Here is a 21,922-nt window from a genome sequence, read left to right on the forward strand (position 1 = left end):
TTCTTTTAACAATCCTAAAACACACATAAATTAGATTAAGAAAAGTCCACCAGAATGGCAGAGAGTGGCGCTTACCTGACAAGCAGAACAAAAAGTATAGAAGAAACTAACCTCCACACAAAAAGCAGAAAGAAAAAAACTACTAGAAGGAATTCCAAATAAAGGCCTAATGCAGAAAAATGAAAATTGATAAACGAAAACAATAGTACCACCTGAGTGCGGCGTTTCGGTGCCCAGGCTCATCTGCACCCGGACAAAAAAAATTCAAAACAAATACTAGATTTTTTTTTTAAAAATCCAATTTTTTTTGTGTAGTAGATAATTTGATGCATGAGGTTCGCTCCAATTTTCAGATCATTTGAACATTTAAGTAGCTCTCAGCAAAAAAGACAAATCAGGTCAGAACAGTACGTGAACAGTAACCTTTTTTACAGACCCTGAATTTGTCTTTTTTGCCGAGAGCTGCTCAGATATCCAAATGACTTGAAAATTGGAGCGAACCTCACGCATCAAATTATCTACCACATAAAAAAATTGGAATTTTTTGAATTTTCTAGTATTTGTTTTGATTTTTTTCGTCAGCGTGGGTGCAGATGAGCCTGGGCTCAAAAATGAATTATCGCACCTGATTTCCAATATAAAGTTAGCACGCAAAATTAATGCCAAATTGCCAATTCCAGCACTCCCTGGCAGAACATTGGCCGCAACAAGCAAAGCATGAAACATTTGACTGCATATTCACAGCAAGGATCAATGCCAATCAGGGTTATGTTTAAGTAGCTTGGATATGGAATATGACTTCACCTCCTTGAGGTGTCAAGTCCATGAGCAATAGTAAATTCCAGTCATATATAACCCCACATGGAATGACATCGCCAACGGCTATGGAATATACAACATAAACCACCAGAAAGTGTCATTTCATTCTTCAATGTGTGAAGCATGGTGAATGCAGATATACCATGTGCCATCTGTCTTCTCGAAGACGTTGGTGGCAATTTGCTTCCCCCAAGATTTTCCTTTGGTCTTGACCAACTCCAAGCATGTAACATAACCAAGGTCACCACGCACATGAACCTCTATGTTCTTAAGATCAATGTTTAGAGGGAACTCATAGTCCGCGTTGCACACCATCTCCCAGCTTTGCAAGACCACATCATAACCGGATATCCGACCTGCACCGGGATGGACAACATACACATGGTCTCCTTTAGCCCAGATAGAGTACATTGCAGTAAAATCTCCATTCTTGAAAGCGTTGTAGAATCGTGTATTTGCTGCAAGGACGGAAGCTTCAGTATCCTCATGGAGGATGCGCAGATCATCCCTGATTTTGGCAGCACGGGCATAATCTTCTTCCCGGATAGCTCTGTCCAAATTATGCTGAAGGGTTTCTTCGTCAGCTAACTTATCTTCTTCAGTTTTTGGATAGCCATCAGCCTCGCCACTTTTAACATGGCAAATTCTGGATCTGTTGAAGTTGGAGGCTGCAATTTGAAGCCCTGCACTGAACGTGTGGCAGTATGAGAACAGCACATGGTTTTGTTTCTACTTAATTCCTATTGAAAAGTATTATATCAGCCATAACCACTTTCGGCTAGATTCAAGTATCAGAAAATGGCTCATTCAGAATTACAGTTCCGAAGAACGTTATAACCTATGCAGAAAATTACTAGTCTTAGAAATACTCTGTAGCATCAGAAAAACACAAGTTGCACATTCTAGCCTTATAGGTTCACAAGCGGAGCTAGACACATTAGCAATTGATGTTATCTTCTAGTAAACCTCTAATTTGCTCGAGAGTAAGTTCACATTCATCTAACTCTTGTCTAGGTCTTCTGTAAGTTAGGCCAGTTATATAAGATCATATGAGACAGTGCTAATATGCCGCCACACAAGCGCATATTGGTATCTACACTACACAATCCAATTCCATAGCTGCAGAACTAAAGTCTGACAGAAATAAATTGTGCCCCAGAACTGCTGAAACATGGAGGGGGCGGGGCGCCCGACGGTGCGAGAACCGGAAGGGAAAAAAATCCCAACCAAATTCAGTGGTTGGAGCAAGAACCAGGGGATTACTGCGTGGGCTTATGCAATCAGACCAAGAAATCGAGAACAATAGCCAAGAAAGGGGCCTCACAAGGTTCTCTCCGCACTGCGTCGTCGGATGCAGAGGCGAGCCGGGGAGGGGTTGTGGTTATCGGTGAAGAAGAACGCCACTTCCCTGAGCGGCGCACTCGCGGACGGCCGCAAGATGGCGCTCGCAGCCTGCGCCGCCGACATCGCCGGGAAATAAGTCGTCGCAGCCGCGCAGGCAGGCTATCCTCCGGTTGCTCGTGTTTATCTTTGACTCTCTCTGTCGTCGCTCGGCTCCGTTGTTATTTTAGGAAAATTATAGGAGTATTATGAAGTCGTCCCTGTGGGTATGTGGTTTTGCACGTTCCAGCGAAGCATATGTGAAAACAACATTTGCAGGTGTGATGATTTCTTTTTCAGAGAAAAGGATCATATCTATTACAAAAGTTCAATACAAAACATCTCAAACATAATGAAAATTATATCGAAATTTTGATCAACCGAACTACTACTATTACCGCCAAAACAAGCGCTGAGAGCCGGCTAGACACCAATGCCTTCGCCTCCTCTCCTAGATCCGCCCGCTCCGACTGTCCCTCACGGCTGCAATCCCTGCCTCCAATCAAAACCCTCCTCCGTCGTATGCTAGGTTCTCAGGGAAGAACACACACGCGAACAAATGTCATTTCTTGGGTTGGTAGGACAAATCATTTGGGAGGTAGAAAAAACGCGAGGGGAGGGCTCTCGCGAATCCGCCCTCCCGCTCGTCCGCGCCGCCTCGGGGGCAGGCCTCTTCCTCCCCAGCTCCCCTCGCCTCCGCCCTTCTTCACCCTCCTCGCCGCCGCCCGCGTGGGCCGCTAGGCAAAGCCTGGTTGGCTCGGGTGGCGGCGGGGGCTTTCTTCTCCCCGTCTGTCTTCGGGGGCGGGGTGCGGCGGGGTGGGGGTTTGCGGGTCGCGACGCTGGTGGCGTGGGCGCTCATCGGTGTCGCGGCGGCTGTGTGGTGGAGGCGGGGCTTCGTCCTTCGGGCGGATCATGCAGGACGGTTCTGGTCCGATCCGGTCGGATCTGGCGCCGACGGCGAGGGTTGCGGGCAGCCGTTGCTGCCGTGGATCAATGGGCAGTGCTGGTGGTGTGGATGAGGTGGTGGAGGTGCGTGCGCGTCCCAGAGTCCAGTCCGGCATTTCTCCCCAGCTTCTGGACGATGGTGTGCCGCGTCGGGGGGGAGGGCTGCGGGTCGCGGCGCTGGTGGCGTGGGCGCTCGTCGGTGTCGTGGAGGCTGTGCGGTGGAGGCGAGGCTTCGTCCTTTGGGCGGATCATGCGGGACGGTTCTGGTCCGATCCGGCCGGATCTGGCGCTGGCGGCGAGGGTTGCGGGCAGCCGGTGCTGCCATGGATCGGTGGGCAGTGCTGGTGGCGTGCCTGAGGTGGTGGAGGTGCGTGCGCGCCCCGGAGTCCGGTACGGCCTTTTTCCCCAGCTTTTGGACGACGACGGGCCTCTCTTGGGCCCATCCTTGGCGGTGGTAGCGACGGATCTAGTCCCCTCTTCAGCGGACGGGCGGCTGTTGGTGGCCTCTCGTCGGTCCGCGCCTTTAGCCTTGGTGGGGTGAAGCAGGGGTGCTTCAGGGGGGAGGGAGGGAGGTAGGAGGGATGGGGGCTTCCGATGTGGTCGAGCCGCCCGTCGCCGACACATGGGGTGCCGGTTGTGGCCGTGTGCCGCTCCTCCCCCTCCCCTCCCCCCTGGTGCTTTCTGGTTGCCGACCTGGCGATGCTTGAGGCGGGACGGTCGCTGCCGGTTCCGGGAGTGGTTGGGGTTGGCGGAGCTTTCAAAGCCACCCCTTTGATGTTCTCGGAGCGGTGTGGGTGCAGGGCGGCGGCCCTGGCGGTGGGAGGCGTGTTGGTCTTGGACGGATTGCGCGGCTCGGGTGAGGGCGGGCAGACATGGCCGCTGGGGCGGCATGGATGCGGGTTGTTGGCAGAGCGGGGGAGCGACGGAGGGGTCGAAGCACCGGGGTACATCACTTGCCCAGTCTTTGTACTGGCCGACGGCGGCGGCGTCCGCGGATGTCGTTTCTTCCTTGCAGGCTCTGTCGCGGTGCTCTCATTCCCTTCGTGTTGCTCCGGGTGAAAACTTGATCCATGGGATCAGACGGTGGCGGCTATCCGTGGTCATGCCCTTCTTGGAGGCATCGTTTTTGAGTCCCCGCACCGGTGTTGGCCGTCTCACCCCTCCGCGATGGATCGCTCATGTGGTGGTCTTCGTCGACTAGAAGCGGTTCTTCTTTGCTTTTTTGTAGTATGCTTGATAGTCATTGGGTGGTTTGTTGGTGCACGGCACCTTTTGTATCTTACTTTGAGTGCGTTGAGCGCGGTGGTGGCGTGTGTTTGTATCGGTGTCCTTGGATGTATGTGATGATAGTCGCTTTATAATATAAAGCGGGGGAATCCCTTTTTCATCTTGGTTTGACCGGAATCTATTGATCGTTGGAAACATACACCGGTTGGTCTCAACCCGATACACTCACCACAGACACCTCGTCGACGGGATTGTCTTCTTTCACTGAATGAACATCATCGAAAAGACTGAAATAAACTTAAAAAAATGTGAGCGCTGATACTAAGTTTAGGACTTGGACCTTGATGGACAGGGACCACCACAAGAAAACTTTTTTTTGACTAGTAATACGTGTCTCATTAATAAACATCGACACTATAAGACTAAAAAGATAGGATAATCCTATGCAAAAAATCAGCGCCTGACCCTCTCCATTAAGGAAAAGCAGACAGATCACCTCTTCACCGAGCTCGACGCGGCTCATCGCTGATCAGCAGCTTTACGGATCTTCAAAGTAGTTTACCCGAAGCAAAACCATTGCCGTTGAAAGAATCAGACCGGGGCAACGTGTCCCTGGACACGCCATCGAACTCCAGAACTGACACCCCCGCACGACCACGACGTCGGAGGAGGAAACCAGAACTGTCAGCCTCCAACCACAAACCCAGCACAAGATGCACCATCTTCCAGCTGTCACTTGCGTAGACAAGCGTCTGCGCGTACTCCTGAACGACAAAACCTTCCTGCTCCACCATAGCGTAGGAGACAACGCCGCAGCAACGGGGACAAAGCAGAAAGAGAGACACACCTAATGGAGTCACCGCCGCCGCCTCGCCGACACCATCCATGAACCCTAACGCCGCCAATCTAAAGGATCGACGAACACACGATGCCATCAACTCCGAGACGCTGCCATGAAGAACACTGCCAGTGTAGGAGTGGAGTTGAGACAGATTTATTCATCCGGGCGCCGCTCCCATCACCCCAACGGCGCACCACGACCTACAAATCCAAGCTACAGAGCGAAGAAACGGGGTTCCCCTCTCTCCTTCCGCCGGAGCAGCAACCGGAGGGAGAGGGGGCCAGCGCCCTCGCCGGTGGAGATCGATGGAAGAAGATCGCCTCCCTAGTCGCCTCGCCCGTGGCGACGGCTAGGGTAGGGAACGCTTGATACCACAAGAAAACTAACAATTTCGGCTTCTTGTCAGCTGAAAGGGATATTTGGGTAATTACATCACCTTGCTTATGTAACGCGATGTCAGCGGCGCACTGTCTGCTGGTTGGGAAACTTCCCTGAGGACCTCGTACATGGGAGGTGGTCAACGACTGTAACCCTGATATTTAATCAATGATTCTCTTTCTCGCAAAAAATTAAGTATTTTGCGGAAGGAGGTCAGTGGAGAGTGCAGACTGGAGGGTCGAGGGCTTTAGGAACCTTCGTAGTTTGTAGGCATAGCAACACAAGTTACGCAATGCAACTTAAACTATCAGCTATTCAGACGCTCGGCCGGACGGCAATTCATAGTTAAGGACGTGGCGGCGCCTCTAAATTAACCAAACTCTAGCTCTCCCAAGTCCCTACACCAATCAAGCACATTGTCATGGACGCTAACCGTGACTCCAGCCTCGCCACCGGCGACGAGCTCCTCCAAGCGCAGGCCGAGCTGTGGAACCACGTCTTCGCGTACACCAAGTCTATGTCCCTCCGCTGCGCCGTCGAGCTTGGCATCCCCGACGCCGTCCACCGCCGCGGCGGCTCCATCACTGTGCTCGACCTCGTCGCCGAGCTCTCCCTGCCCCCCTCCAGGACGCCCTACCTGCGCCGCCTCATGCGTCTGCTCGCGCACGCCGGTTTCTTCGACGCCGGGTCAGCGCCAGACACCTACGGGCTCACCCTGCTCTCACGCCTCCTCGTCTCGGCGCCCGGCGCGGGGCAGGGCCTCTCGCCGTTCGCGCTCGCCATGCTGCACCCCATCGTCGTGTCCCCGTCCATGTCGCTGGCGGCGTGGTTCCGCGCGGCCGACGACGCGGCGCGCGTGCCGTTCGCGACCGCGCACGGCGGGCGCGAGTTCTATGCGGTGGCGAAGGAGAACCCGGAGTTCGGCGCGGCGTTCAACGACGCCATGGCATGCGACGGCCGCTTCGTGATGGACCTGATCGTGCGCGGCCACGGGCAAGACCTGTTCCGGGGGATCGCCTCGCTGGTGGACGTCGGCGGAGGGTCCGGCGCCGCCGCCAGGGCCATCGCCGCCGCGTTCCCCCGCGTCAAGTGCAGCGTCCTGGAGCTGCCGCACGTCGTCGCGAGCGTCCCGCCGGGCGACGGGGGCGTGGAGTTCGTCGCCGGGGACATGTTCGAGCGCGTCCCGAAGGCCGACGCCGTCCTCCTCAAGGTTAGGCCTAGGCGCCTTCCTCGGATCATGGACGAACTTGACTGATCGATCACATTGCGTTTTTTACTTTGGGACTTCTGTTCGCAGTGGATTTTGCACGGGTGGGGGGACGAGGAGTGCGTGAAGATACTGCGGCGGTGCAGGGAGGCGGTGCCGGCAGGCGGCAGGGTGATCGTTATGGACCTGGTGGTGGGGTCGAGCCCGGCGGACGCGAGGGCCACGGAGACGCAGCTGCTGTGGGACGTGATGATGATGGGTGTGGTGGGGAGCCCGGAGCGGGACGAGCGCGAGTGGCGCAAGATATTCGACGACGCGGGATTCAGCGGCTACAAGATCCTGGCCATCCTCGGGATCCGGTCGGTGATCGAGGTTTACCCTTAGATTTCTCTCTCTCTCTCTCTCTCTCTCTCTCTCTCTCTCTCTCTCTTGCGAGGAACCCTTAGGTTTCCTTTTGTCTCTGGTATTGTGCTCACTGCGAATGGACGCACTAGAGGGCCAAGGGGTCTATGGTGGCTTCTGGCCTTTTCTTTGACCAAAAATCGACGACGAAAAGAAAAAGAATCAATCAATCTATGATGGCAAAAGGGGCGCCAGCGGCTACATGGCATTTCAGTTTTTTTCGTTTTCCTTCTGGATTTCTTTTACGTTCCAGTGTTCCAGCAAAATTTGTCATTTGTCTGTGTTTACCAAAACTGTCATCATCGTGAGTATATGCAAAAACTGCCATCATCTTCTCCTGCTTCTGCTATCAAATCTTGTTAGGAGCTGATCAAATTAACCTTTTATATGCCATGCGAACAAATACTGATATTCGATGTCCCTATGATGCGGTATTGATTAGACTTGTTGAAGGTCAAGAAACGTGAGCACCAATGTCAAATTTAGCACTTGAACCTAGTGGCACTGATAGAGAGTGAACCAAGTATAAGAGGGGGCTGATTGCCCAATTAGTTAAGAAACAGCCCCTCAGCCTTTGCTAACCCATGAAACATGGCTAACTAAGGGCATCTACAGCCGGGCGTCCCAAACACTCCTCAAACACCCGGGCGGACCACCTGGTCACTGACCGGTCACGAAATTTCAACCTAGTCGGTGCCCTCAAACGGGCCTGAGACGACCGGGCTGACCGGCACCCCTCATATCCAGCCCAAATATGGGGCAGATATGGGGGTGCACGGGCGTGCCCGTCACGTCGGATCCAATAGCCCGCCCCCATCCCAAATTGCACCAAATCCACCCTCCAGAGCTGCCGGATCCATTTAATCTCTCCTCTCTTCTTCCTCCTCCGCGCCGTCCGTCTCGCAGCTTCGCCGCCAGCTCCGGCAGAGCAGTCCGCTCTCTCGTCCTCGGCATGGAGGACGTCGTCGCCGGCCCGGACACCACCACGATACGTCCGGCAACTCTCTGGCTCCACCTTGCGCTTGATGTGTTCGACACATTGACTGGCCGGATTTTTAATGATTTTATTAGGGAAAACGATGGATTCCGATGCTTTGTCGGACGAGGAGTATGAACCGACGGAGCTTGATCAAATGATTCAAGATGAGTTCTTCGATTCCTCGGATTCGGGCGAAGAAGTGGACATGATCATGCTCATGAGCATGTAAGAGAAAATGGACCAGCAAGTGGAGCATATTCTCAACTTCAAGGGCTCAATCAAAGGGAGAAGAGTGATCAATCGGGATAGGGTGTCCGGAGCAAAGCTACTGCACAAGGATTGTTTGCTCCCAAGCCTATTTTCCCGGATGATCCATGGTTTCGTCGCCCTTTTTGCATGCGGAAACCATTGTTTTTGTGCATTGTGGAGGGAGTGGAGGCACACGATGACTACTTCAAGCTCACAAGGGATTGTTGCGGGCAACTCTCTTTCTCTGCCAAGCAGAAGTGCACGGCTGCTCTGAGGATGCTTGCACTTGGTACTGCTGCAGATGCCGTTGGTGAGATGGTCAGGATGGGGGAGAACACATGCCCGAAGACTACTGTCAAGTTTGCTCATGTCGTGGTGGAGGTGTTTGGACCTAAGTATCTCAAAGAACCAAATGTGCAGACACGAAGAAGTTTTTGGCTATTCGAGAGGCCAGGGTGTTTCCAGGAATGCTCGATCAATTGATTGCATGCATTGGCAATGAAAGAACTGCCCGAAAGATTTGGAGGGAATATATCAAGGTCACACCAAAGAGGCCACCATCATACTAGAAGCGGTGGCATCACATACTTATGGATTTGGCATGCTTTTTTTGGAATGCCGGGTTCTCACAACAACATCAACGTGCTTCAACGATCTCCGGTGTTCTGGAGGCTTTGCAATGGGGAATCTCCTCCGTGCAACTACACCGTCAACGGCCGAGACTACAACATGGGATACTATCTTACCGATGTCATCTATCCTCAATGGGCGGCGTTTGTGAAGACCATATCCGAATCGCATGGCAATAAACAGGGCCACTTTGCAACAATGCAGGAAACGGCTAGGAAGGATGTGGAGAGGGCATTCAGAGTGCTTCAAGCTCGTTGGGGAATTGTTCGTGGGGCTGTGATGATGTGGGAATCAGAAACTTTGTGGCAGATCATGACATGTTGTGTTATTTTGCACAATATGATTGTTGAGGATGATGGTGATGGTGTAGCCCAACCAATGATTTTGAAGCACCCGGAGAACAAGTTAAATCCCGGAAGATCAAGATGCAGCTCGGCTTATGAACTTTCTGCATATGCATCAGAATCTTCGAGGTCGTCAGATGCACATGTAGCTACTCAACGATCTTGTGGAGCATATGTGGACCCACAATGGAAAACAAAGAGCTTATGTTTGAGTTGTGCACTTCAAATATATTTTATGTAAACACTATTTATGTTCGGTACCAACATTTGTTTATTTACTGTGACATTGGCTTGTATGATCGACTTGCATGGATTTGCATGGATTTGAGAGTCCGAATTTGAGATATGTGGATGCCGGGAGCGAAATATGAGGGCGTGTCCGCATGCGTCCGCGAGCGTATAGGGGGCCGGATTTGCCAAGTCCGGCTGTAGATGCTCTAATAGGTCATATATCTTGTGAAAAGAGAATTGTACCATCATAAGGGGTGGCCAAACCCGGGATTGTCCCCAAGAGGCTCCGCCAGTGCCTGGTGAGCTGGTTCCACCACAAAGAACCTAACCATCTGAGCTAGGCTCAATTCGGAATGCGCATTGTGTTATCTTAGGTGTCAACTAAATAACCCATTATTGATGGGCTAATCTTATCAGTTTGGGGGGAATAGAGGTAAAGATGGTTAAAATGTGTTTTTCCCATTTTAAAGTCAGTATATTGGAAAAAAACTTCCAATCTATTCATCAACTGTCGCAAAGAACACTAGAAGTAACAAATTACATCCAGACCTATAGACCATCTAGCGACGAGGCGAAGGCGCGTTGCCGTCATCATCCCTCCCTCACTGAAGTCTAGCAAATCCTGTTGTAGTAGACAATCGGGAAGTCGCCAAGCTAAGATCCAACAGGACCAACGCACCAGAACAACAACTATCACGGATGAAGAGAACCATAGATCAGAAGGATTCAACCTATAGACACACAAACACAGACGAGCAAAGATCGGATCCATGCCGATCCAACAAACACCGACATTATCCCGCATGATCCGCTGGAGACACACCTCCACACGCCCTCCGACAACACTAGACACGGTGTGAGGACGGGGCCTAGACGGGGAGAACCTTATTCCATCTTCAAGGAGTCGTCGCCGCCTCGCCTTCCTAAGCAAGACACCAGCCCTAACCGAACACAAACAAACATCTAAAAACAGAGCAGCCCTCCCACTACCATGGCCCTAAGGCCATAGGGAACAAGGCAGATGGCGCGAGTGCCGATGGGGGCGGAAAACTCTAAATCGCCTAGCCGTCGGAGGGTTGCGAGACGAACACGTATGTACAAATCATGTAGAAATTGTGTTTTTGTTTCTTCATGTATATTTTGAATTTGGATTTGGTTTTTTTAAGGATTGTACACACAACACACGTCTTGTGAACATTCACACATTTTTGAAACATGATATCATGTGACATGCCTCATACAGGTAGGGGTAAGAAACAACAGCATGGAGCTAGGGGTTGAGCATTTGATATGCCGCAAACCCTATTCGGCAAATTCTTCGTTGATTTTACATATTTGTATGTACATGTATAAAAATGTTCACCCGGTGTCATAAAAAGGTGTTTGTCTAGTACAACAAATGTGTAATATTGTCTCGGTCGACTAAAACTATCTGAAGCTTAAGTATTAAGGCATGTGGTAAGTAATCCAAAGCACTATTTGAAAATTAAATATTAAGGGCATCTCCAACGGCATGCCATAAAATGGACACAATATTTATCTACAGACATGTCCGGACGCGTCTGCGGACACATATATGCGGCCTATACCTCAAATGTCTGCCTCTATTATCTTCAAAAATTTATCCGCCAAATAAAGACGCTTTCCGTCAAATAGAAGCCGCTTTTTGCCAAATAGCACGACGCGTGATGGCTTTTGGTTGGCCAGGCCGCTTTTTGCCAAATAACACGACGCGTGATGGCTTTTGGTTGGCCAGGCGAACGTCCAGACTCCGCAAACCTCCCACAACTACATCTTGTTTGTGAAAATTTGGACGCACATATTGTCTGTTCTCAGAGCTGAGTATTTTTTTTAGAGATCTCAATGTTAACAGAGAGCTAGGAAATTCTCATATGACATATACTTGGCAAAATTGATGGTTTGGTCAATGGACTGAGCTTTAAAATATTCAAAATCTCTCCGTCTAACACTACTGTAAACGTTGCCGTATTGGACAAAGATAAGGCAAAAACACGAAATAGGGTCCATTAGACACATAGCATAAATTAAGTACTAGCGGTGATACAGGCATGTCCAAGGAGATAGCAAATGAAGGTTCGATACAGATACAGAAGCGACACACATAAAATAGTCTAAAATACATATAGGGCTGTAGGATTGGATGGACTAGAACGACAAGTAGTGTGCATCAGGAATACGGCTGGGACTAGAACGACCGAGGGAAAATGCTGACTGTCCCTGGGGTGATGCAAGGAGTGGCAGCTGCATGCTCACATGCATATTCACCGAAGGTCCCTGAATGCGCAGACTGATTATTAAAGTTTCTTAGAAAGAGCACTGCAAAGTACTTGGATCATACTGGAATTGGAGTGGCATCATATTCCCAGGGGAGCGGCGCAGAGGGCATGAAGAGCGCCGGGGGTAGCGCGGTTGTATCCAAACAAGTCTAGCATCCGCGGATTCTGACAGTCGGCTTCATGGCTCCCTTCCTTGGCACAGTCTTCTTCCGTTGGCAACATCTTCTCAGTCAAGGAAAACCCGAAAAGCATGCAACTCGTTCTGGCAACCTTCCTTCCATCAGACCCAAGCTTAGCAGCGCCATCACCAGGAGACTTTGGAATTCCAAATTGGTTAAGCTGGCTGCCATTCGCAGCTTCTTCGTTGCTCTTGCTTGCCAGCCAAAGCTGTGGTGGAACCGCTGCGGATGAGGGCGAAGCCGCCTCTGCTGGCGGCGGAGTAGACAGGGAGAGAGGATACCCCTGAGCTGCAGATGAAAACCCTCCGTTCATGGCAGACGAGGTGCGCATGTAGTTGTACAGCCCATATCCCCCTTTTGCGGAACATGTATCAGACACAATTCCTTGGAACAGAGGAACCGTCTGAGAAACTTCTTGACCTTGCAAGACCTCCGGGAACCCAACGGATTCACCGAAGCCTACAGGTTGGTAGGCGAAATAGGGGCTTTGAGGTGGAAACCTGCTTGCTGGACCACTCAGCATGCAGCTTCGTGTATTAGCAAGGAACCCCGTACCATCAGAACGCCTGAATTCTGTGGCGCCACCTGGCTGAGGAGGACATGTAACACGATGAGTTCCAGAACCCATCAATTCTTGACCTTGCAAGACCCTGGGGAGTTTATCAGCTCCCACGGAGTCCGGACGACCATTTCCATCTACAACATTTTATGGCCAAGTCAGTTAACATATGGTTAAGAATCGTAGAATACCAAGCATACGTGGTTACCTACAAAACGTCAGCACTGTGCCGTGGGAAGTGGGAACTTACACAGAGTTGGGACGTCCACATTGCCCTGAGGGCACAGTTTAGTTCGTTTAGAACTGGATGCTGACAGAGACTGAGCAATAGAGACCGAGCCACCAACTATCTCGATCTCCCACGGAGATAGTCTATTTTGGCTATTACAGTCTGTGCCATCCTCCCATCTTACCTGAACAAGAGGGTATCATTTCAGTTCACAGATTATCAGTGAACCAGACAGCTATAAATTAATGCTTGATATAAAAGCTACTTAATGCATCTTCAGTGATTCTACAGCTAGAGCAAATTTGGACATAACTTCCTATTATCAATTCATTTTCTAAAAAGACATTTTCATCACCATGCTATGTTTTAAAAGTACCCCTACCCAAAGGATAAAATCTAAATAATAAAATGCTATGTTTTGATTTTTTCCCTCCTATCTTTGTTTTTTCACCACTTTTCCTTGAAAACCGTCTTAATTGTCCCACCTTATATTGACTTACCAAATAAATTTATGTTTTCTTTCGTAAGCCAATAATTATCATTAATAAATCGATATATGATAATCTAATTGATCGCGCTATTACTCTTGGTACCAATGAAGATTCATTCCAAAATAAGGCTGATTGGATCGAGTTGAAATGCATGCGTAAAATATACGACAGCTCGTCTCCAAAAATCATGCTAGAGTTTTTCACATCGTCGATAGATCATTATAAACAATAAGATCGGTTATTAGCTATGAAAAGCCAAGCTTAGTTAAACAATACTAGTATTAGCGTGGAACTTGAGAAAGCAATGGAAAATGACACCAAAAACTTCATTATTATGGCTATAAGCCCTACTTTAATCAAAACATAAATTCTTACTCCCTCCATTCCAAAATAATTGTCGTGGTTTTAGTTCAAATTTTATAAACATTTATTTACACAATCACATTAATATGGGCAGGTAAATCACGGGCTAAAATACTAGAATATTTATATCCCGTTGCAATGCACAGGCAATTATCTAGTATCTAAAAAATTGCATTTCAGGCTTATGTGTAAACACTATTTTTTTGGTAAGGCAAGGTGGATTGGCAAGTCTCTGTGCATAAATTTAAGGGTGAGTAAACCTGAATGTGAGGATGTATCTTACAGCACATTGTGAGCACTTTCAACTTTTTCAAGCCTCATTAGAGCATTTTAAGTCAGATTCATGGTCAGGCAATATATAAGGCCCAGAAAAAAAATTCAATTATCTAAAATACTGCAAGGCAGCACGAAGATAATGGCGTTCTGAATTGCTAAGACCTAAATGCTTAATGCAATCGACTGAAATGCCTACCAGCAGGCTTTTCCATTTTGAACCAGTCCACCTAATGGGGTCTACATCATTAATACCTGTAATCATTCCAGATCGCCTACAAAACAGGAAGTAAAACTCAGTACATATTGTACATAACAAAATTTTAGTTGAGTTTAAAGGGACAGACCTCTCATTAACATCTTCACTCCCGTACTGAATCTTAAACCTCATTCCAATACAAAATGGACGATTCAGGCTCTTCAGGAACTTCCAGTACGGAATAATAAATTCGGATGCAGCAGCTCTGTAGAGAGTTTAATAAATTCAGGTTCAAAGTCTGTATGTACATGTTTTATGCTCGCCCAACCTAAAAGGAATAGCTTTTCTATGGTTTCAGTGAACAGGTTTCACTGTCCTTTTGTAGTTACACATTATAATGTATTTTCTTGATGAACAATATGACTTATATATGTGCTCAAACTAAAAACCTACAAATACAAACAGGGTTGTATCATACTGCTATTTTTAGCGAGCACCAATAACCTCCTTGTTCACCATCATCACCACTATACTACTTAATGTATGGGAAGGCACTGTGTTAATTAATAGCACCAATAATGTATCATCCAGAATTATATGTCCAATTTTAGGGCAACCTTATACTACTTAAGAATGAAAATTATATGCTTAATTAACAAACCTTGGATTGTAACAGATGTGAAAAACACTTCTATGTTTCAAGGAATTAGCCACAGCAGACAGTGTGTGTATCTTTGAGCTGTTGCTATTGAAAGCTTTCAGAAGGGCCTCATTTTTAAGCTGAATGGCTCTCCTTACACCAAGTCGTAGTTCACCATCATCACCACTATAAAAGGGAAAACACTTTATGAATAAGAGAAATAAGGACAGAAAGATTTAAAGTTCATCATTGTTCATTTGCTTACCGGAGAAATAAGACTGCATCCCCAGAGACAAGTTTCTTTTTATTGACAAATGAACTCCATCCAGTCGTTAAAAGATGCCTACGTGGTTGACCTGGAAGCAAAAGGACCATTTTCATAACATCACACATGTACCTTGCTAGAACAACAAGATGCTGATATATTTGCTTCAAAATCAGAATAAATGATACTGCAGAGAGCAGTTTGACCATTATTTTGAAAAAAAAATGTAAGGCGCTGTGTTAATTAATAGCGCAATAAACAGAAAAAATAACGTAAGTTGCAAATGCATAATCTAACTCATATTAGTAGTAAATTTTGGGCAGTGTAAATAAACCTGCTCATGAAGCATAAGATGTGGTGCTGGGAAAGGTTACCAAGGGAACTTATGCCAGTTCATCAAAGGGCTAAACAGAAAAAAGAGAACAATAACAATGCCCAGCTTACAAAAAAGAACTACCTGTGAGCTGAAAGTGGAAATTTAGAGTTGAGGCTACATCTTCCATATATTTAACAATGCTCACTAAAAGAGTCCTCCCAAATTATACTCCCTCCATCCCAAAATAAGTGTCTCAACTTTGCACTAGCTCTAGTACAAATTTGTACTAAGCTCAAGACACTTATTTTGGGACGGAGGGAGTATTAGGTATGTGTGTTTGAAGACTAAAATGCAGTCAGAGAGTTTTCTTCAGTGGGCTTTCTTTGCCTCCAAATAAATGATTAGATGGAAATATTATACATAATCTTCCAACTGAAGCATCAAGTGTAACGTTTACCAGCAACATAGAAATAATACATAATGCAAAAAAGAGCATTGCATACTCCTGGTCAAGCACTGCATTCAGCACTGATCTCACCTCTATAGATATGGCGGAACCTCCACTTCGCTCCATGCAAATCCTTTGCAACAAGCTCTTGGGAAGGCCTGATCTGCTGGTAGTCCTAAAAAGAAACAATATAATTAAAGTGGTTAGAGGCGCAATCCAAACCATGAGAACAAGGAATCATTTCAAGAGCCAAATGGCCCAAATAAAATTTCCAAACTCATTCACCAGTGGAGGGAAACAGTCCTCTGCAGCACGGCGGGGAACAGAGAATCCCCCGTGTGTGCTTGTGTCAGAGGCCGTTAGTGTCTTGCAGAACATGTGCAGCATCCGGGACTTCCTTTCTCCATCGCCATCCTCCATGTCATCTTCCCCTTCAAACCTCCCACCTCCCATGTTCTTCTCAAAGACCTGAACCAATCGAGAATGTGCGGTTTTGATGCATCCGACATGTCCATAGGAACAATCGACAGTTAAAATTCACAAGCAGAATATTCCATTTCTCTCCTTTCTAGAAGAGAACGAGCAAAACCCAGATTACCCAGAAGTTTGTCATTTGACATTGGTAACTTAAGTATTCCTAGTTAGCTTTTTTTTTCACAGCAAGTATTCCTAGTTAGCTTAATAGGCCTAGGCATGCTAAATCAAGGCACATTGTACTACGGAAGGCCTTCCGTTTATTCAGACGCATGCAGTAAATGAAGTACTCCGTAGCTAAATGATGTGAGAAATTGCTAAAAACGACACATGTAGTAAACAAAATGTAGGCATTATTAATTACACTGCATCATTGCAGCACGCTGAAACCTGAAAACCAACCGAAGCAGCCACACATTTCACCTCACACCCCCAAAATCCCATGGAAAAATCATGGGGGCACACACACACATGAATCCAGCAAAGTGACTGGATGGAGCAGCATCTGTTCTTACCTCGCCCTCCGCAACCAGAGCCAGCCGCGCGTAGACCTCGTCGGTCGCCGGATCCGCCTGCAGCACAGACACACGCGCGACCCCGGTCACCAGATCAGCACGACAGCCAGCACAGGAAGAGGCCAAAAACGAGCAATGACACGAGCAGCAGGGCGTGCTCCGGAAGACTCACGCATAGCTCGACGTCCACCACGCGGCACGCCACGTGCGGCGGCAGGGCCACCGGCACGTCCCCTCCGCCGCCGGCCGCCGCGAGGTGCGCCTGCGGCAGGTAGACGACCGCGCTGCCCCTGCGCGGCAGCGCCACGACCGGCCCCGCGCAGGCGTGCCACAGGTCCCGGCACACCGACACCGCCGCCGCCGCCTTGCCAGGCTCGCCCGCCGCGTTGAGATCGATGCCCATGGCGCCCGCCCGCAGCCCAGCCGTCCCGTCCGGAAAAGGGGGGGCGCGGTTAAAAGCAGGCGGGCGAGGAATCAACCGCGGCCGCGGGGAGGATGTGGAGCAGGAGGAGGGCCCCATTAATGCCCCCGAGGACGTCGCTCTGCAGCCATCTCCTTGTTGTTCTAGCCCCCCGTCCCCATGCCGCCCTGCCCGGCCTGCACCCCCTCGATCTCCTCCTCCCCTCCCCTCCCCTCCCTCGGCTGCCGCGCGCGGAAGCAAGGTCGCTGTTGGGGTGCTGTTCCTGCTGCCGCTGCCGCGTCGCTGTGGGCTGTGGCTGAGCCTGAGCCTGCTGGGGACTGGGACACGAGTCGCCCACGATTTTATGACGCGGGCGTGAGGCGTGGGGCGTGGGCGTGCCTGGGGACGGATTGGGCGGGGCTTTTCCGTCGTCCTTGGCCGCTCTCTCAGGACTTTAGTGGCACGGCGCGGTGCGGTGCTCTGCTCCGCTGCCCGCCCGCTCAGTGGCCACTGCTCGCGGCCGCAGCGGCTGCCGCTTTCGGAACCACTGTTCCCCCACCAGGAGGCCACCGCCAGGCCCAGGCGCCAGCGCCTCGGGTAGCGAGCGTACAGCGCCCTGCCTGCCACCGTACCCCGTCAGCCGTCACCAACGGTAGCCTCCTTACCCTGTCTGTCGTCACGCCACGCCTTTTTTCCAACGGTGCTGAACGAAAACGTCCGTTCAACCTTCGTTCTGAACAAAGTCAGACGCCCGCCTTGTGAGCTCGAATTTATCTACTACTATGTCCGTAAGTCTGGTTGTGGATGGACACATGTGGCTACTTACTTACGTGCGTGCGTGCATGTGGTGATGGTGGTGGCGTAGGAGGACGGCTGGCCGTAGGTGATGAAATGAAAGCGTGCGTTTATGGCCCTGGGGCCTCTCCTCTACTAGGACAGGTGGTTCGGTTCCTACCTATCCATGCATCCATCTCGGCGCTGTCGTGTCGCGGCACGTATCAATGCGTGCGCCCGTCGTCGATCCGCTTCAATGCTAAGCATGCAGTCGGCCGATCTGACTGAGTGGCTGACTGACTCTGCTCTGCTGCAATCAGTAGCCGATAAGCACGCAGTGATTGCCCGCCCCCGGGCTCACGGCCACAGTCACAGTCGCAGTCGCAGGCCTGCCCGTTTCATCTCCTCCCGGCGGAAGACAGGGAGCTGTAAACGACTGGAAACCGGTCCGTCCAGCTCCGGGCAGCGTCGCAGCGCGCCAGGGCGTGGTGCGGTCAAACTGGAACAGGCCGTGCCGTGGCCATTTCCCTGCTGCGCCAGCTGCTTGCTATTTATAATCGTGTGCCCATGCTAGTCCAGTCCAGTCCGTGATCAGGCACGGCAGGCTAGCTCATCAAACCTTTTCCTTCGATTTAAGAGCAACGCGCCGATCCAAACAGACCCGCATTTTGTTCGCTTTTTGTTGGTTTGAACTGGCTGCCCGTTCATCGTCCGTCTGTGTCGACCAATGCATCCAACCGGCTGACCCAATTTTCATCCGCGCAGGAAACAGTTTAAAAAGAAGACCCGCGGCTAGAATCATGCCAACGGCCATAACATCGCCCAGAGTTCATGCCGGTGGCCATGCCAACAGCCGGCAAACATGCAAGCCTCCAAAAAACATCACACAGTTCATGCTGGCGTGCTTGCCAGCGACCGACACACATGCCAGCACACAAAAAATGGGCGGGAGTTCAACCACGCCATCTCGACTATGGTCATACCGGCACGCTTGTCGACATACAAAAAGATGGTGCTCTTCATAATAGATCAATAATCAAGTTTGAGCATATCGGTCTGCATCTTCTCGAACCAAGGCCTCTTCCTCGGGAATATCGTGCTTAAGTCCACCTTCATGATCTCCACCCCCTTCAATATGGAAGAGAGCGCCACTTCTTTTGCTTTGGTTGGCTTTCGTTGCCTCGATCGAGCATCTTCGCTTGCCTCTTCACCTCCATCTCGAACTTCTTTGCTTGCATCTTCGCCTCCATCTCGAGCTTCTTGCTTTATATCTCCATGCAGGTCTTTATTCGCTCTTCTTTGTCTTGCCGACGCTTCTCCTCCCTTGTATCCTTTTGGGTCATTATGCCTTGCAAAGTTGCTTGCAACGCAATCGACGCCGCATCACGCTTGTCCTCTACCTTGGAGTTGGTCTTTCCCCGCGGTCGCGGCTTCTCTCCCACACCATGCTCCTCGACGGCTTCCAGGCCTCCACTCTTCCGGAGGGCCACATATTGCTCCTTGAATTTCTCGTCGCCCTTTATGACCATCCAACAATAGGTGAGGGTGGACGGCTTGTTCCCATGTTGGGCCTTGAATGCTTCCAAAGCTTGGAATGCCTACAAATGAAGACAAGAATGCATATTCATATGGGCAACGGTCAGGCAAGCATGAAACAACAAAAACGAAGGTGGAGGAATGTATACCATGTCTTTGATGCCGAAGCCACTCATGGGACGGCCTTCGATGCTCTCAAGGGTGGCACAAAACTTATTGCACTCTTGTTGTATGACCCTTCGACGCTTTGAGAGGGACACCCACCCACGCTTGCTCTCCATCTTGTATGGCGCGAACTTCTTGCACTCATGAAATTGGCGATGAACACTTAGCCAAAAGGTTGGTGCCTTTTGCTCGGCGCCGATCTTGGGGTCTTGTCCAATGTCTCTCCAACATTCACAAAGGAGTTTGTCCTCATCCTTTGTATATGCCTTCGTCTGAATGCTTTGGCGCTTCTTGTTTGCATTGGCCTGGGTGGCGAGCTCGTCGGCAAAAAACGAAGACCCCCCCTCGATGTCCACTTCATCTTCTTCCACTACAAAATTCGGTCTATTTAGTGACAAAAACTCTGGTGACGAAACAGGAAACGTCGCATAAAATCATTTTCTGTGACAGTCCACCGTCACGAGGTGTTTTCCTCCCGGAGAAGGGCCCTAGCCAACTTTCGCGACGTTCCGGACTGATTTTTGGCGACGTATTGGGCTGTGGCTATGCTTGTCCATTTTCTGGGACAAGTCTCAGTGTCACAGTTAATGTTGGTGGGTAATTTTTTTATAAATGTAAACCGGAAAATAACGAGTAATTGTTTTTCAGCTAACTCATTTAGCGGGATCTCTTTTCATAATAGCGGGAACTTGGAATTGGGATCGTCTGGTTCCCTCCTAACAAAGGGAATTGGGATCGTCTGGTTCCCTCCTAACAAAGGAATTGGGATCGTCGGTTTAGGGCCCTCCATCATACCACGCCCCCAGAAGCTAGTCGAGAGGCTTACACGGCGAGGTGAACGTGGCTTCGAGGGTACGGCGAGGTGAACGTGGCTGCGAGGGTACGGTGAGGTGAACGTGGTTGCGAGGGTACGGCGAGGCCACGCGCCACAGTTGAAGGGTGAAGTCACACGCGACAGCTGCAGCGTCAAACAGGGGCAATTTCAGGTGAGATCTGTTTACTGAAAAACATCGTAGCAAATATTAGGTCGTTCTATTTACTTTTCATGTTGTACAGGCAATTGATCGTGGTTGGATTACTCATGGAGCGGTCCTCACGCCACCATATGGTTGGCGTGAATCAGTTTATGGAATTCGCGCCTGCTCACAACAACGAGGCCGAAGATGTGTTGTTCCCATGTAGAAATTGCTGTAGTGGGATCCGTGAACTATTGGTGTTGTCAGGTGTCATGTAAATATCATTCGTATGCTCAGGTCCTATACGATGTGGATCTATCATGGGGAATCAGGGTACATCGATGCACGCAATTGTACTGCCAATGCTGATGGTTATGAATCAGACGACTCTGATGATTTTGAGTACCAACAATCTGTGTTTGATATGGTGGGAGCTCTAGTGGATGACATGGGCAGAACAACTGGAAATAAAGAAGATGCATCTGGTGGGTTGGACATTTTTAGAATCTCGACGAAGATGCGATGAAACCCCTTCACAAGGAATGTGGCAGTATGACACGGATGGCATTCATTATCAGGGTGCTTCATATCAAAACATATACGTTTATGACTAATAAGACATTCAATATGCTTTGTCAGCTGTTGAATACTGCTTTGCCTAAGGTGGACTTTCCGAAATCTTACGCTGATGCTAAGAGAGCTCTTTCTGATCTTGGTCTTGGATACCAGACAATTCATGTATGCAAGTATGACTGCATTTTGTATTGGGGACTATGCCAATTGTACTCACTGTCCGCACTATGGTACATCAAGGTGGAGACACGTCGATGGGAAGAAAAAGGTTCCTCACAAGATCCTTCGATACTTCCGATAATCCCACGGTTACGAAGTTTTTTTCTTTGAGGGAAATAGCATAGCACACCCGGTGGCACAAGGAAAAGAGGGTTCAAGAGGCTAATCTAATGAGGCACCCCGCTGATGGCGATGCGTGGAAGTACATCGATGAAAAACATGAAGGATTTACAAAAGATGCCCGCAACTTGAGGTTAGGATTTGCAACTGGTGGATTCAATCCCTTTGGACACATGAGCAGTCACTACTACAGAATGGTCCTAACGCGATGCGTTAATCGCAAACGATGGTGTAAGAAAACCGTCAAAAATTATACGAACTGTTTGCGATGGTGGAGACATCAAACACGATTTAGAATA

The 21,922-nt window shown here is 49.5% G+C and overlaps 3 protein-coding genes across 3 annotated transcripts; 1 reads left to right on the plus strand and 2 right to left on the minus strand.

Moving 5' to 3' along the window:
- Positions 1 to 712: 712 nt before the first annotated feature.
- On the minus strand, positions 713 to 2,405 carry LOC123079198 (uncharacterized). The gene is made up of 2 exons (XM_044501903.1): positions 2,144 to 2,405; positions 713 to 1,507 (listed from the first exon to the last, which is right to left on the minus strand). Exons 1-2 carry the CDS (start codon positions 2,284 to 2,286, stop codon positions 922 to 924), a joined length of 729 nt encoding a protein of 242 aa, XP_044357838.1. The 5' UTR covers positions 2,287 to 2,405; the 3' UTR covers positions 713 to 921.
- Positions 2,406 to 5,299: 2,894 nt separating this feature from the next.
- On the plus strand, positions 5,300 to 7,220 carry LOC123074757 (trans-resveratrol di-O-methyltransferase-like). The gene is made up of 3 exons (XM_044497514.1): positions 5,300 to 5,566; positions 5,976 to 6,800; positions 6,888 to 7,220. Exons 1-3 carry the CDS (start codon positions 5,300 to 5,302, stop codon positions 7,179 to 7,181), a joined length of 1,386 nt encoding a protein of 461 aa, XP_044353449.1. The 3' UTR covers positions 7,182 to 7,220.
- Positions 7,221 to 11,650: 4,430 nt separating this feature from the next.
- LOC543118 (auxin response factor 3) lies at positions 11,651 to 17,813 on the minus strand. The gene is made up of 10 exons (XM_044501904.1): positions 17,053 to 17,813; positions 16,881 to 16,937; positions 16,177 to 16,359; positions 15,982 to 16,066; positions 15,128 to 15,218; positions 14,884 to 15,048; positions 14,371 to 14,487; positions 14,223 to 14,298; positions 12,918 to 13,080; positions 11,651 to 12,804 (listed from the first exon to the last, which is right to left on the minus strand). Exons 1-10 carry the CDS (start codon positions 17,398 to 17,400, stop codon positions 12,008 to 12,010), a joined length of 2,082 nt encoding a protein of 693 aa, XP_044357839.1. The 5' UTR covers positions 17,401 to 17,813; the 3' UTR covers positions 11,651 to 12,007.
- Positions 17,814 to 21,922: the final 4,109 nt, after the last annotated feature.

Source organism: Triticum aestivum, chromosome 3D, assembly GCF_018294505.1.
Source record: "Triticum aestivum cultivar Chinese Spring chromosome 3D, IWGSC CS RefSeq v2.1, whole genome shotgun sequence".
Lineage (NCBI taxonomy): Eukaryota > Viridiplantae > Streptophyta > Magnoliopsida > Poales > Poaceae > Triticum > Triticum aestivum.

Excerpts from the sequence above, each read along its gene's own strand:
- LOC123079198 (XM_044501903.1), bottom strand. The coding sequence starts at position 2,286 with ATGTCGGCGGCGCAGGCTGCGAGCGCCATCTTGCGGCCGTCCGCGAGT. Across the intron at positions 1,508-2,143 it reads CGCAGTGCGGAGAGAACCTT|TGCAGGGCTTCAAATTGCAG; the intron begins GTGAGGCCCCTT and ends CCACACGTTCAG.
- LOC123074757 (XM_044497514.1), top strand. The coding sequence starts at position 5,300 with ATGCCATCAACTCCGAGACGCTGCCATGAAGAACACTGCCAGTGTAGG. Across the intron at positions 5,567-5,975 it reads CGCCCGTGGCGACGGCTAGG|CTCTCCCAAGTCCCTACACC; the intron begins GTAGGGAACGCT and ends ACCAAACTCTAG. Across the intron at positions 6,801-6,887 it reads CCGACGCCGTCCTCCTCAAG|TGGATTTTGCACGGGTGGGG; the intron begins GTTAGGCCTAGG and ends TTCTGTTCGCAG.
- LOC543118 (XM_044501904.1), bottom strand. The coding sequence starts at position 17,400 with ATGGGGCCCTCCTCCTGCTCCACATCCTCCCCGCGGCCGCGGTTGATT. Across the intron at positions 16,360-16,880 it reads CTCTGGTTGCGGAGGGCGAG|GTCTTTGAGAAGAACATGGG; the intron begins GTAAGAACAGAT and ends CGATTGGTTCAG. Across the intron at positions 14,488-14,883 it reads CACATCTGTTACAATCCAAG|AGCTGCTGCATCCGAATTTA; the intron begins GTTTGTTAATTA and ends AACTCTCTACAG.